Source organism: Geotrypetes seraphini, chromosome 5 (genome assembly GCF_902459505.1).
Source record: "Geotrypetes seraphini chromosome 5, aGeoSer1.1, whole genome shotgun sequence".
NCBI classification, from domain to species: domain Eukaryota; kingdom Metazoa; phylum Chordata; class Amphibia; order Gymnophiona; family Dermophiidae; genus Geotrypetes; species Geotrypetes seraphini.
In genome coordinates, this window is record NC_047088.1 from 222790844 (window position 1) to 222807083 (window position 16240).

The following is a 16240-nucleotide window of genomic DNA, read 5'->3' on the forward strand; positions in this document are numbered from 1 at the left end:
TTTGGAGCTTCAGATGATTTTGCCTGGCATTGCTTTCAGCTTGCTCTGGAAGGCACAGCAGTGCAAGTGTTCAGACAACACCATAGCGGTGGCATATATAATTCCTCAAGGGGGCACAAGAAGCACTCCATGGGGCCAAGAAGCTCGCATGCTGTTTTGCTGGGTGGAGTTAAGTCTTCTGTCTCTCTCAGCGGCACATGTAGCAGGAGTCTACAGACTTCCTAAGTCGTCAAGTCCTGGATCTGGAAGCATGGTCCTTTTCGCGGACAGTGTTTCTATCTGATCATACAGTGATGGGGGTCAGGCACTTCAGTCAATGAATTGAATGCAGAAACTTAGGGCTGGATGCATTGATTCAGCTCTGCCAGCTAATGAACTCCTTTGTGTTCTCTCTGGTTGGTTGAGACATCCACCAGATGGCAACATCACAGCTTCGTGATTTAAATTGCTCCAGAGGGCCTCGTCTGTGATTTGCAAATTTTGTCAGTCTTCAGCGGGACAGGCAGCGCAACTCCCACCCCCTGGTAACCTTCTCAGTTAGGGTCCACTGCCCAAGGAGACCCATAGCTCTTTTGTCTTCCAGCATGGTTTTTGAGCACTCTGCCTTGATGAAGCACAGTTCTTCAGAGGAGGTCCTCTCGATGCTCTTGAAGTCCAATAAACCCTAACCTGTGGCTTCTTGGCTTCCCAACAGTAGTGTGCTAAGGACCAGGTGGTGCCTGAGCAAGCTCCCATTTTGGTGGTCCTGGCCTTTCTTCAGGCAGACTTAGATGAGGGTTTCATGGTGGCCTCCCTTAAAGTTCCTTTTTGTGCTTCAGGCACACAGGGGTTCTAGTTCACTTCTGCTTATCCGGTTGTGACCAGGTTTCTGAGAGGGGTGCTTCATTTGCAGCTTCCCTTGCATCATCTTTTTCCTTCGTGGAATCTTACCATTATTCTATAGCGCCTTGTGGAAGGCCATTTGAGCCACTGAAGGCTGCTACTCTTCTGGATCTGATGCTAGGACTGTCTTTATGGTCACCTTTGTCTCGGCATGATGTATTTCAGAGCTTCCAGCTTTTTCATGTGGAGACCTTTTCTCTGTATTTCAGATGCCGGAGTTGTTCTCTGTCAGTAGAAAGGAAGGTACAGTACAGTGGTTTCTGCTCTTCGTGTCACTTGCATTTCATTCCACATGCTGGGAGCACAAGGATCTGATCTTACGCAAGTTGGACATCAAGAGAGTCTCTTGCTCTATTTTTGGATATCTGATCTCCTCTTTGTCATAGAAACATAGAAATATAGAAATAGACGGCAGATAAGGGCCCACGGCCCATCTAGTCTGCCCACCTTAATGTCCCTCCCCTACCTTTGCCCTGTGAATAGATCCCATATGCCGATCCCATTTGGCCTTAAAATCAGGCACGCTACTGGCCTCAATCACCTGTAGTGGAAGACTATTCCAGCGATCAACCACTCTTTCAGTGAAAAAGAATTTCCTGGTGTCACCTCGTAGTTTCCCGCCCCTGATTTTCAACGGATGTCCTCTTGTTGTCGTGGGACCCTTGAAAAAGAAGATATCTTCCTCCGCCTCGATGCGGCCCGTAAGATACTTGAACGTCTCGATCATGTCCCCCCTCTCTCTGTGCTCCTCGAGTGAGTATAGCTGTAATTTGTCAAGCCGTTTTTCGTATGGTAGATCCTTGAGTCCCGAGACCATCCGGGTGGCCATTCTTTGCACCGACTCCAGTCTCAGCACATCCTTGCGATAATGCGGCCTCCAGAATTGCACACAGTATTCCAGGTGGGGCCTCACCATGGATCTATACAATGGCATAATGACTTCCGCCTTACGACTGACGAAACCCCTTCGTATGCAGCCCATGATTTGTCTTGCTTTGGACGAAGCCTGCTCCACTTGATTGGCAGACTTCATGTCCTCACTGACGATTACCCCCAAGTCTCGTTCTGCAACCGTTTTTGCTAGGATCTCGCCATTAAGGGTATAAGACTTGCATGGATTCTGGCTGCCCAGGTGCATAACTTTGCATTTTTTGGCATTGAAGTTGAGTTGCCATGTCCTAGACCATCGCTCCAGTAGGAGTAGGTCGTGCATCATGTTGTCGGGCACTGAATCTTCGTCTGTTGTGCATTTGCCCACTACATTACTCAGTTTGGCGTCATCGGCGAATAATGTTATTTTACCTCGAAGCCCTTCTGCCAAGTCTCTTATAAAGATGTTGAATAGGATTGGGCCCAAGACTGAGCCCTGTGGTACTCCACTAATCACCTCTGTCATTTCGGAGGGGGTGCCGTTCACCACCACCCTTTGGAGCCTACCTCCAAGCCAGCTCCCAACCCATTTCGTCAATGTGTTACCTAATCCTATAGAACTCATCTTGCTCAGTAACCTGCGGTGTGGTACGCTATCGAATGCTTTGCTAAAGTCCAGGTACACGATGTCCAGGGACTCCCCTATATCCAGCTTCCCCGTTACCCAGTCAAAGAAGCTGATCAGGTTGGATTGGCAGGATCTCCCCTTAGTAAATCCATGTTGTCGGGGATCCCGTAGATTCTCCTCATCCAGGATCTTATCTAATTGGTGTTTGATTAGAGTTTCCATTAGTTTGCTCACTATCGATGTTAGACTCATTGGTCTGTAGTTTGCTGTCTCCATCTTTGAGCCTTTCTTGTGGAGTGGAATGACGTTAGCCGTCCTCCAGTCCAACGCGACGCTGCTTGTACTAAGGGAGAGGTTGAAGAGCGCGGACAGTGGCTCCGCCAAGACATCACTCAGCTCCCTAAGCACCCTGGGGTGCAGGTTGTCCGGCCCCATTGCTTTGTTAACCTTGAGCTTTGACAGCTCACCGTAGACACTGCTGGGCGTAAACTCAAAGTTACTAAACGGGTCAACTGAGCCAACCCTTGTCTGTAGCTGAGGGCCGAGCCCTGGCGCTTCTCGGGTGAAGACTGAGCAGAAGTATTCATTTAATAGTTGGGCTTTTTCCGAATCCTTTTCCACATAGTCTCCGTCTGGTTTCCTAAGACGTACAATCCCGCCTGAGTTTTTTCTTCTATCACTGATATACCTGAAGAAGGATTTATCTCCCTTCTGGATGTTCTTTGCTAGAGACTCCTCCATGAGGAATTTAGCCTCCCTGACTGCTGTTTTGACGGCTTTTGATTTGGCCAGGTAGTCTGCTCTAGAGTCCTGCTTCCCTGCTTCATGACTGCTCCGCCTCAGTATAGTCGGCTGGTGTCTGTCCTCGATCACCCGATGGATTCATATGGCCATTTCCATGGCTTAAGTTACCCATGGCAAGCTGCCCAAGTTTCCTTTCAGGCCCACTCTACTTGAAGTGTCGCTGCTTTGTGGGCAGAGTCTTGCGCGTTTTCTCCAAATGAAATTTGCAAGGCAGCTACTTGATCCTCTATTCCTACCTTTACCCTTTTTTTCTTGGTGGATGAGGCGGGCAGGCTCTTCTGTCCCTCCCTAGACGCTGCCATTGCTTTGGTACGTCACCTAGTGTACTGAATTCAGAAGGGATGTAACAGCATGGAAGATTAGGTTTTCACCTTCGATAATCTTCTTTCTGCTAGTCCTTGGAGGATTCAGTACAGCCCACCCTCTTAGTAGTTCTGCATCGCTTGCTCTTTGGCCTCAGTTATTCTTCTTGCAAGTTTGAGGATCTTTCAGCCACTAGATGGGTTTTGTGGGGAGTTCGCTGTTCTGTGAGTATGCATATTACTGAAGGCTGCTTCATGTAGGTGCTCATTGCACACAGGTTCATTCTACATTATTCTTCAGTGTTGCCTTTGTGCCTGTAATTTCTTGTTCTCATGTTATGCAGAGCAGGCCAGTTCACAAATTGTTTGTTGCTGGGGAACTTCCCGAGTACCCCCTTTCTTGTCATGGTTTTATTCAGGTATGTTGCTTGGCTTTGGAACTGAATTACAGGGGGCTCTAACTCTCTCTGAGGTGGGAGGAGCATGTGCTCAGAAAAGTGTTTGGATTTCTGCAACTCTCGGATTACGGGAAGGGATTGAACACCCAGCATACTGAATCCTCCAGGGATTAACAGGAAGATTATCGAAGGTGAAATCCTAATCTTCCATTAGGCTTTTTTTTTTTTTCCTTTGCACATGGGGATGTAAGACTTGCTTAAATACAGGAGACTCTCTTTGAGACTGTTTGTTTGTTTCTGGATGATGCATTATTATAAGTCCTTTTCCACAAGAAGTAAAATTTATCTCCCGCAAGTCAGGTAAGTCAGTCCTTTGCTTGAGCGTCCTTTTCAAAATATTTGTGGATGATGAAACTGAAAATTGATTTCCAATAGGGCAGTGGTCTGTACAGTCCATCCAGTCTGCCCAGTAAAATAAAACCATAGTTTGATATCATTTTTGACTATTGCCAAAATTAAATCAATTTGAAAATAGTGAATATGTGGAATTTGTGCCAGCACAAATTACTGACATCAAAGTGACTCAGTTGAGTATAATTCCAAAAGAGCTTAGCCAATACATATGGCAGATAACTTAAAATTGAATGCACATGAACATAGCACATATTTTGGGGCTTATTTTTTTTTCTCCTGCGAGTGCTGCTGAATTTTTGAACAAGTGTATCCATAACTCCCAATTTTTGAACATAAGCATGATTGGTTATCTTCATTGGCTTGACAATGCTTAAAAGCTTAATTTGAGCTTGGAGTAGCCAGTGACCTTACCATAGGTAGCTCTGAACTATTGGAATTGGGCCTTATGACATGGAACAGGATCTTGATGTTGTTAAAAAAAAAAAACCAGGCTATTTGACTTCTACACAGACCCAAGTGTTCCCAGAATCTGTTAGAAAGGAAATGCGAATTGATATACTGCCTTTCTGTGGTTACAATCAGAGCAGTTTACATATTATATACAGGTATTTGTTTTTGTACTTGAGGCAATGTAGGGCTAAGTGACAAACAGCAGCAGTGGGAATCCAATCTATTCCCTTGGTTCTTGGGCTTCTCTAACCATTAGGTGTCTACTGCTCCACAGGAGGTTGGGTTGCTGATTGAACACTGGAATTACAGTATATGATCAACTAGATTAAGTGGCCATGCGGAAGGCAGTATCTTGGTTTCTTTCCCGAAGGAGCATGGTCTACTTAATTCACCAAAGGTTTTTTGTCTGCATTTGTCCAAAACAATTTTCCTTTTTGGAAGTCTTATTTTTCCTAGTGCCAGAACTGCGTCATATCTAAAACTCACTAGATGAATACCATGTTTCCGTTTTGTGGATGTTTTCCTACATATTTGAAGGGGTTTTTTTTTTTTCTTTTACAGGATTATGATTTTTGAGAAATAAAATTTAACTACTTGTCATTGAAATACCTTTCTTTTTTCTCTAGGATCCCCTTATTATGATAATGTGCGCCCACTTTCATATCCCGATTCTGATGCAGTCTTGATTTGTTTTGATATCAGTCGGCCAGAGACTCTCGACAGTGTGTTAAAGAAAGTAAGTATTATCTCTCACTGGTAAAGCAATGTTAACTTTTTACAAAGCACAGAAGTAAGCCTCTGATTTTCATAAGGGCAGTAACAGGGTATCTATTTCTTGTGCTGCTTGCATGCATGCAATTCAGAACAATAGCACTGTTTGACATTTAAACCTTCTAAATTCTGTAAACTTGTGCACCCAGTTTTATGCTTGCATGCAAATTTGAGCATTTTAAGCTATAGAATAGTGTTAACTACCAATTGGCTGTAATTTGTGTTGTGATTAGCAATTACATAACTGCAATTGCAATTTTATAAACTGCATACACAATCTATGGTACATTACTCCAGGGGGATATGGGAATATTGAGGGCTTGCCTAACAGTAGAGCTGTCATAAGTGGCCATGCCTAAAAGTAGGCTCAATTGTAATAGCAATTTATTGTGTGTTAACGCACTTGATCCTAATGCCTAAATTAGGTAACCTTTTGAGACTTACCCCTGACAGTAAGTGCTATTGAGCCACTTAAGCACTATTCAATGGCAGACAATATGATGCATGACCTACTTCTACTGGAGTGCTGGTCTAGGTCCTGGCAACTCAGTTTCAATGCCAAAAAATGCAGAGTCATGCACCTGGGAAGCCAAAATCCATGCAAGATTTACACCCTAAATGGCGAGATCCTGACAAGAACTGAAGCAGAAAGAGACTTAGGGGTGATTGTCAGGGAAGACATGAAGTCTGCAAACAAGCGGAGCAAGCTTCATCCAAAGCAAGGCAAATCATAGGTTGCATACGCAGGAGTTTCGTCAGCCGTAAACCTGAAGTCGTTATGCCACTGTATAGATCCATAGTGAGACCGTACCTGGAGTACTGTGTGCAATTCTGGAGGCCGCATTACCGCAAGGATGTGCTGAGACTGGAATCTGTCCAGAGAATGGCCATCAGGATGGTCTCGGGACTCAAGGAGCTCCCATACGAGGAGCAGTTAGGGAAGTTGCAGCTCTACTCACTCGAGGAATGTAGAGAGAGGGGAGATATGATCGAGACATTCAAGTATCTCACGGGCCGCATCGAGGTGGAAGAAGATATCTTCTTTTTCAAGGGTCCCACGGCAACAAGTGGGCATCCGTGGAAAATCAGGGGCGGGAAACTACACGGTGACACTAGGAAGTTCTTCTTCACTGAAAGGGTGGTTGATCGCTGGAATAGTCTTCCACTTCAGGTTATTGAGGCCAGCAGCGTGCCAGATTTTAAGGCCAGATGGGATAGACATGTGGGATCTATCCGCAAAGATAGATAGGGAGGGTCACTGGAGTGGGCAGACTTGATGGGCCGTGGCCCTTATCTGCCGTCTATTTATATGTTTTTATGTATTAAAGAGCACAGAAGTGGTGTAAATGCAAGTCAGAGCATGTCTGTGTTTAACTTGTTCAGAAATCTGTAGTGTTGTGTATGAAGCCATTTGCCTTATAAACTGGAGACTTGGGAAATACCCGCCAACATTAATGAATTCTTAAGTGTGCCAGTACCAGATATCTGCTCAGGTTGGAATTTTAGGTAGCATGTAGGTGCTGTATGTGTGTGCATAGGGATTGGTAGCAGTCTGTGTTGTCCCAATAGGACACTTGTGGCAGTGCTAACATTCAGAAGTAGAGTTGTGGAAGCTAGTGCTGCTATGGTATGGCTATGGAGAGGGGGATTGCAGGTTTTGAATTTCAAATTGTGCCTAGTAAATTTAGCAGAGGACACAATCTGGATTTTTTTTTTTTTTTTAACGAAAATATTCTAAGTCTGTTGCACCCATTGCTAGCAATGGAAGGTGGGGGATGGCTCTTTGCATTCAGAATCATTATATTTAAAACTACAGACATCCTGTGACATGTTGCATCTTTACCTTCTGATAGGTGGCTCTCATGGAAACAAGTAGATCAGTAGATCACTACTTTATGGAGAACATACTGTAGTTGCTTATGTATAAGCAGACAGCAGTTCACCAATTACCAACTCCACCTCATTAGCTTAATTGATACCAGAGCATTCAGGAGCTGCCACACATGCTCCAGAAAGCCTTTGCTGGAAAATGCTGAATGTTTACTTTGACACTGAGCTGCTGCTCTCAGGGCTGAGTAACTTGTTTCAAATTGTTTAAATGTTGTGGTTATTAACGATTAATGTTTCAGATACATATGCATGTGTATAATATATGGGATGTGAAACCTTCTCCAGCACTTTGAATGAAAATGAGTAAGGGCCAGATTCTCAAGTTTGCATTTAAAAACTGGGCTGCTGTCATAGCCGTTATTATAATGATTTCAAAAAGGTGAGTCATTCTCCAAAAACTGCATATGCAAATGAGGTTGGCGGTAAGAGTGAATGTTTGTTAAATTTGCATGTGCTCATCGCTGGTGATGGCAATCAGCACATACACAGAATAAATGCACAAATAAAAAAACAAGAAACAAAACCCCCAAATCGAAGATCAGCAGGACGGATGCCTACTGCTGAAGTCAAGCAACCCCCCCATGGCAGTGGGAGAGATGCCCACTCCCTCCTGCCACCAAGCAATGCCCGCTCTCCCCCCCCTTCCCCCTCCCAGTGCCTCAGACAACCCCTTGCACCTTATCTTGTTTACGATGGCTGGCCGGAGGGATGCCTACTCCCTCCAACCAGCAGGCCCTCCTCTTCAAAATGATGGGCCTTCCCTCCCCAGTGCACCTGGTCCCCTCCTATACCTTAAAACCTGGGCCAATCAGAGCCTTAGGCACCTTTCTGGTGCATCCCAGAATGGAGAGGAAGGCCCGTCATTTTTAAGAGGTGGGCCTGCTGGCCGGAGGGAGTAAGCATCCACTCCCTCCCGCTGCCAAGCAATGGCCCCCCCCTCGCAGCAGAAGAGAAGCCCACTCCCTCTCACCACCAAGGATCTTTCTGGGGGGGGGGTGCTTGGCGGTGAAAGGGAGTAGGTGTCTCTCCTGCTTCGGGGGGGGGTGTTGGGGGTGGGGAGTGTGCTTGGCAGCAGGAGGGAGTGGGTATCTCTCCAGGTGCCAGGGGGGTTACTTGACAACAGTGCAATTTTCTGATAGGTCTGAGCTGTCAAGTCTTACTTTCCTGTCAGTGCCTGTGTCAATTAGCGCTCAGGCTCAGATCAGAAAGTAAGGCAATGACAGCTCAGACTTGTCGGCAAATTTTGGCCGCAGATGTGGCACAGCGAGGTTGGGGAATTGCTCAGCGATTTATAGATAATCACTTGGAGTGCTTATTTTAATATTAATGACCTCATTGTACTACATTTGCATGGCAGTATTGGAGACTGCTAGAAACTTAGAAAAAGACCACAGTAAGCCATTTTAATAATCCACTACTAAAATACATGCACACTAAATCGGCTGGAACCAGTTTAGTGAGCACGTTAAGGCATAGTTTAGTTTTGAGAATCTGCCCCTAAGTCCTTTAATGTGTTACAGAATCCTGAGTCCTCTTTGAACAGTTGGTTTGGAAACATTTTTTGAAATATTACTTGGAGACAACACCCAGCATTACATCTTGAAGAAATAAGTTAATGAACAAAAATAAATAAATAAAACGGCATGAAGCAATTCTAATGTACACCAGATCTGTCTGGTTTAAATTAGCCTGGAGTAGACCTCTGCAAACTTAAATTGACTTCCCCAAACCCTACAATTGGGATGTGCCTTTCATTACGTTAGGGTTTTTTAATATGTTCTTATTGAATTACAGTGGAAAGGTGAAATCCAGGAATTCTGTCCGAATACAAAAATGCTATTGGTGGGCTGCAAGTCAGATCTGCGTACTGATCTTTCTACACTGGTAGAGCTATCCAACCACAGGCGGACACCCATATCTTATGATCAGGTATGACCCACCTATATTTGCACATTAAAAATATAGGTTTGACAGGCATTCAAAAGTGGCAGGTTATAATAAGGCTTTTGGAAATGGAGTTGTTTACAGTTTCAGGCGTAACCTCACTCTTTCGAATTAGATATTTATTGCTTTTGTATATCCTAAGGTGGTATTAGTATGTGTTGAAACTGACATAAATTTAAAAATGGTTCAGTAGAAATATTTTCTAAAAACTTAAGTGTTCAAAATAGCATGAGGTTTTGTCTTGTTTTCATTCCCCTCTTGTCAGACTGTAGGTAACTGATCTTTTTATTCAACAAGTTTAGTTCTTTATTTCAACTACATGCATATGAAATGGGACTTGTCATTCTAAGCAATTTACCTTCATTCCAGTAAAATGAGTTTCTTTATTCTGCTGGGCCAATCTAGACTAGTACATGTCATTCCCTTAAGCATATGGGAGGCAGAGAAACTGAAGATTCTGACATCACCAGTATAAGAGATGGCACACCCAGGATTCTGTCAGTATTTTCTTCTGCATAAAAGCAAATGGTGCAGGTCAGATCAGTGCAGCAGGCTATTTGTGGTAAGAGGTCTTACTCCTTGAACACACCACAGTCTGTGAGTGGTTGAGGCTTGCCAGTGTGACTCCCAGAAGTACGGTACTTCTAGTTGAGCCTGGAAAGGTTTACTGCCCCCTTTGAAGCCCAAAGCCTTGAGCCAAAACCTTTGATCAACAAAGCAGACAAGTTCCTTGGGGCCTGTGCAGAGGGCATATACAGTATCTTCCCCATACGTGCATGCAATTTTTTTTTTGTCTTCTTTAACTTTATTCCCTTGTTAAGGCAATAAAGGTACTTTAAAAAAAGTTTCAGATGGGTTAGGTAGAGGGGTTACATTTACAGCAGCAGCTCTCTACCTAAACAAGAGCAGGCAGAACAGGGAAATCTCAGGCTACCTTGCAGAGTGACATAGGGGCATCTTTGCTGTAACCAAAGCTGTCCTTGAGCAGCAGCAGCATTCAGGAAAGGCCTTTGTTTCCACCATGATATCTCCCAGTTTTTCACGGGAACAGCAACTATTAACTGCAATTCATGTTCCTCTTCTTTCTGGATCAGACTGCTCCCTCACCTCCCACTATTGTTTTAGGGCCCAAAGCTCTTATCAGGCTCTTGCATATGTAGCCACCTAGGCTCTAGGCTCCCATCCCTGTGGAGCATTTAAATCCCCAGGTGTCCCAGAGTCTGGCTGGAACTCAACAGAGGTAGTTTTTGAAGGACTGTCTTGTAGTAATAAACATTTCAGGTCCCATAGTTTGGGGGGAGGGGGCACGTCCAGACGCTGCTCAGCATTAGTCCAGTCCTTCTCCTAGGCGCAAGAACATTGATGTGCAGGGAGTACAGACATTTCCTTGGACACCTCATTGGATCCTGGAGAACCATTTCCAGAAGAAGGGACTAGTTCCCCAGTAGTTCTAACTGGGAGGAGTTAAGTCACTTATTGGTCAGTCATCCTTTCTGTGGAGATATGAAAGGTTAGAGACTACTTCTGGTGACTTATGAAGATTTGAGAGAATGGAAAGTCTCAAGATTTGACCCTCAGAGGGTCCAAATGGATGAACAAGTTGTATCACCTTCCCCAAGTAAATCTAGATTTGAAAAAAGTCAGTGGATCACTCAGTGAAAACTGTGACCAATAGAATCATAATTCTAGTTGAACATCTGGTCATGAGCATCCCTTGAAGATAGAGCTCCTCTTAATTAGGCCTCGAGGTTGTTGCTTGTACTGTAGTATACTGGATTCAACTCCTAGTTTTGTTGGAGATTTTTCTAGGCTGACTTCATAAAATTTCCTTTTGGGAGTTGGCTTCTGTATGGGGAATATGTCTAGACTTGCCCAAATCCTTTAATGGACAACACATTCCAGAAAGTTCCTGTTCCATTATGACTGCTGGTAAATCTTATGCCAAGGTTTATGGTCCTTTCCAGATATCTAAATATTCTTGTTCCTGTACTGGTACTCGGGAGGGACATTCCTTTTTTTCAAGTGCCAAGAGATTGGTTTGAGTGCTGCCCCAGAGGATTCCTAGTAAAGGTCAGCAGGTTCTCTGAAAAGATACAGGTAGGGGATAGATGCTATCTGTATTAGAGAATGGCACGAGGACAGATTTTTCCACATTCTCGCAGGAATTTCCCCATGAGTTCTTTTCCTGTCCCTGTTCCATTCCTGCAAGCTGCACAAGCCTCAAGCACTTTAAATCCTAAGGGGCTCATAATTTTAAAAAAAGTCTAAAAAGTGGCCTAAATGGGTACTTGGACGATCAAAAAGCCTGATCATCCAAGTACCCATAATCAAAGCTGGTTTTAGATGTATCTAAAACCTGCTTAGGCCTTTCCCCTGCCTCTAAACGCACAGAGAGAAAAGAAGCATTTTTAGAGGAGGGGAAAGGGCGGGAGGTGGGCCGACCTACACCTAGGCGTACAACACGTATAACCAAAGATTTTAACAGGTTGCTTAGTTGGCACTTATATGTTTTGACTTAGACCAAGTCAAAACAGGTATAACTGCTGAAAAAGGGGCTGCTGAGCTGATGGCGGCTGGCATCCTACCCACCCTCCACCGCAACCATCGCGGCAGGAGAGATACCTCATCTCCCCTACCGCGATGCAATCACCCCTCTATCCGAACTGCTGATACCCGCGACAGGAGAGATGCCCAATCTCTCCTGCTGTGGGTTGTGGCAGTTTGGGTAGAGGAATGATCACATCGCGGCAGAGGAGATGGCCAATCTCTCCTGCCGCGATATATCACCCACACACACACACACAATCGGGGCAGGACGGAGCCCAAGCCCTCCTGCCCTGGCAAACCCGACCCCCCCCCGTTGACATCGGGGCAAGAGGGAACCCAAGCCCTCCTGCCCCGCGGCACCCCCGAATCCCTTGACACGATCAGGGCAAAAGGGAGCCCAAGCCCTCCTGGCCCGGTGATCTCCAACCCCCCCTCCCCACCCCCACACGGTCCGGCCATGAGGAAGCCCAAGCCCTCCTGGCCCAGCGGCACCCTCTAACCCCCACCCCCCACTAAAATACAGGCAGGAGGGATCCCAGGCCCTCCTGCCCTCGACGCAACCCCCCCACGACTGCCCCCCTGAACCGCAATTGGCCGACCCATGACACCTCCCCCCGCCGACCCCACGACCCCCCATTCCCACCCCCTTCCCCGTACCTTAAAATTGTTGGTCAGATGGACGGGTACCAAGCCCCTCCGTCCGACAGGCCAGCCATCTCGGGAATGACTGGCCTTAGGGCCTGATTGGCCCAGGCAGCTCAAACCCCGCCCACAGGTGTCTTAGGCACCTCCTGTGAGCGGGGCCTTAGGCATATGGGCCGGTTTGGTCACATCCTATTTCCCCCCCTTAATAAAATAAAGCTAACATTTCTTACCTTTGTTTGGTGATATTTATCTTTCTAATCATCTTGTTCTGCTTCCCTGTGCACTTTGTATTCACTTTTTTTTCACCTCTTTACTTCCTACCCTATATCTATCTTTCATAATCAACTTTTTTAATTTTTTATCCTCCTTTTTTTTTATTTTTTATTTTTTATCCTCAGTGGGATACTGAGGGAGGAGCTGGGATGTAACACAAGTATAGAAAGCTAACCAGGTAATAAGTATAGAAACCCAACAGGTCGTGCATGTGCAAGACCGGAGGGTTAGGACTACGATGGGAAGATAGGACTTCAATGAGAAACCTAGGTGGCAAGGGAGCCCCTTCTGGTGATTCAGACAGGTCGTGACCTGTTTGGGCCGCTGCGGGAGCGGACTGCCGGGCAGGATGGACCTATGGTCTGACCCGGCGGAGGCACTGCTTATGTTCTTATGTTCTTTTCAAATCTGTCTAGTTCCTATCTCTTCCCTTCCCTTTTTTTCCTGTTGTTCATGGGTATCATCTCCCCCCCCCTTCCTTTCTGTTACCTTCCATAGGTACTCTCTCCCTTCTCTCTTCCCTCTACTCCTTGCTCATCATTTCTCTCCTTTTCTCCTCACATTTCTCCTTCTTTCCATCTCTGTTTCCAGAATCCAACCCTTTTAAACATCACCCTTCTCCCCCCCTACCCCGTCTGCACCTCTTTCTCCCAGCAAATCTTCCTGTTCTCCTAACCTCCCTCCCACCTGTGGTCAGGTATCTCTCCTCCACCCACTCTCATGGTCAGACCTTTCACTGCTGGCATCTATGAAAAGTTAGAGGGAGGGGGGAATATAGTGGACAGTGGTGGCATCAGGGAGCGGGCAGCTGAGATGGAGGCAAAACAGCTCTGGGGCCCGATTCCAGCCCTTCACTCCATGCTGGCCCAGTCTCTCCCTTTTGGAATGTTTAGGGTGGGGACTGCCCAGCAGAAAAGACAGACATCTCGCACACACTGCATGCTGCTGCTGGCTGTTGGGACTAAACACAGGAAGTTACAGCCCAGATGCAACCTCCCTGTTGAGGCCGGCAAAGCCAGTGGCAGCACAGAGAGGGAAACGTACCTGCACTTGCCAATTCAGCTGCAGTGAAAACAAGGAGCAGACCAGAAGAAAATGAGTGAACAAAAGTTTTAGGCTGACACTTTAATAATTTAACAGTGTGGGTTGGATTTGTTTCTCAAATATACAAATGAGACTTTTTTTCCCTTTGAGGTTCAGAATTCCATGAAATTGTCTTTCAGGATTAAAAATTTTAAGCTTGCCATAAACTGCACCAGAGTTCTGTCCTGTGAACAATATCTTCTGATCAAACTTAGGTCAAGTTTCATGTCCTAAAACTTATAGAACCTACAGTTTCAATGAGCTGAGTTGTCTGGTTTAACATTTCCTTATTTTACTATGAATTGCTATTTTGTTTTTCGGAGGATAAACCTGAGTCAGTCATTCAGATGATTACTTTTCAGAAGATGAGAAAATAGAATTTCTAAATAGAGAGTGCTCTTTTTTACATAAATTAACACTAATATATGGAAGATGTGGTAGTCGGCTTGAAGCGACCATCAGTATTAAATGTGTAACTTATTTTTCCCCCTCCCCCTCTTCCTCCTTAGGGTGCAAACATGGCCAAACAAATCGGTGCTGCTACTTACATTGAATGCTCAGCCTTGCAGTCAGAAAACAGCGTTAGAGACATTTTTCATGTTGCTACCTTGGCATGTGTAAACAAATCAAACAAAAATGTGAAACGGAACAAGTCTCAAAGAGCAACAAAGAGAATTTCACATATGCCTAGCAGGCCAGAGCTATCTACAGTTACTACAGACTTGCGAAAGGATAAAGCCAAGAGCTGTACTGTGATGTGAAGGTGCTCTGGTTTTCCTCTGAGATGAACAGGACAACCTGGTAGAGTGGATAAAGTTATCGGCCAAAGTGGCACATAATGTGGGTTTAGTAAGTGCTTTAAAGGACAGTTCACCATGTGTTTGGTACTTAAGGATTCAGCATGTAGACCAAGTGAGAAGATGTCCAAACTGTTATATGAAAGATGCTAAAAAAAATGTGACTGGGTATAAGGAATAGAAAATATTTGAATCCCAGAAAACAACTTGGCAGTGCTTGCTTTTTATTTCCTAGTGATTAACCATGGCCAGCCACGTGTGTTTCATTTTTATGAATTCAGTGATGCTAACATACCCATCCAGTGGGGAAATGGCAAAGGATTCAGATTTTGGAGATATAATTTCCTTTTATTATGGCTTGCTTTTAGAATTGAAATTGTAGAAAGACCCTTGGGTTATCCAGAGGAAATAACTATGAAGCTTTGAAAACTGTCTTTCTGACATAATTGCAGAAGCAATATTTTAACAGCATGCCAGAGAGCCTTTCAAGGTTTCCTATTAAAGGACTAGCACAAGCTAAATAGATTTAGCAGAAGGTACTTTTTTCTTTTCAGTATTTAGTTTTGTTACGGTTTTAATAAACTTTAAGCCCTAGTTACGAATGATACAAATTCAAACAAATCAGATGGTGCTATTAGTGATAAATTAGCATGATGCTCGATATGTGAGGGATCCTCCATACAAGTTCTGGGCTGCTACAGAATTTTCTGAAAAATAAACAGTTTAAAGCAAACAGAATAAAATTGTTTTATCATATCTGAGGAATGTTTAAATGATTTAATTATTGCACATTTATTAGTTTTCATTTTTTTGTTGCAAAGGGCTTCAGGAGATAACTGGATACTACATTAACCATAAAGGGCAATTTGGTCACATGCAGCCACCATCCCCCAGATTATTTGTGTGGGCTCAGAACTGAGTAACAAGCCATTAACTACCAGTAGTAATTGGGTGCTAACAACCAATTGCATTTAACTGGCATCTAGCTAGGTGCTATTCTATGAAGGTGTGTGCAAATGTGTTAATGTGCCATTCAAAAGGGGCATTCACTAAGGGTTAGATGCACTAAAATCAGCTATTGTCGCTAAACCTGGTTTCACAGCTTTAGCGACAATGTTTTTACCGGCCCAATACACAAAATGGCCCACCATCACCCATTTTCCGATCTGGCCTTGCAAATTAGCTAAAACACCATGCAAAGTAGCCAAGCGACTGATGCACTAACATCACTTGGCTGTTCCCCCCTCCCTCCTGAAAAAGGGGGTATAGCAATCAGAAAAACCGACAGTCCCCCATTACCGTTGACGGCCCTCCCTAATGACCTCAGACAAACACGGCACAAGAGAAAATTGGCAGCAGGGTGTCCACTCCTTCCTGCCATGTAGGATACCCCCCGTGCCATGCCCTCCCTGTGCCAGATACCCCTGAGCCACTGTCTTCCACCCCCGAACCAAAAAAATGTCAGGAGAGATGCCCACTTCCTCCTGCCACCGGACACCTCCCCTATACCTTTTAAAAAAGCAGAAGCAGGAAACCCGCTCT

At 44.9% G+C, this 16240-nt stretch overlaps 1 protein-coding gene across 1 annotated transcript in view; it reads left to right on the plus strand.

Moving 5' to 3' along the window:
• RND3 (Rho family GTPase 3) overlaps positions 1-15459 on the plus strand; it is a 37318-nt gene extending 21859 nt beyond the window's left edge. The window contains exons 3-5 of the mRNA XM_033946971.1: positions 5375-5484; positions 9204-9338; positions 14411-15459. Of these exons, the coding sequence (XP_033802862.1) occupies positions 5375-5484; positions 9204-9338; positions 14411-14662 (497 nt within the window). The 3' untranslated portion in view covers positions 14663-15459. The remainder of the gene's footprint in view (positions 1-5374; positions 5485-9203; positions 9339-14410) is intronic.
• The last annotated feature ends 781 nt before the right edge of the window (positions 15460-16240 follow it).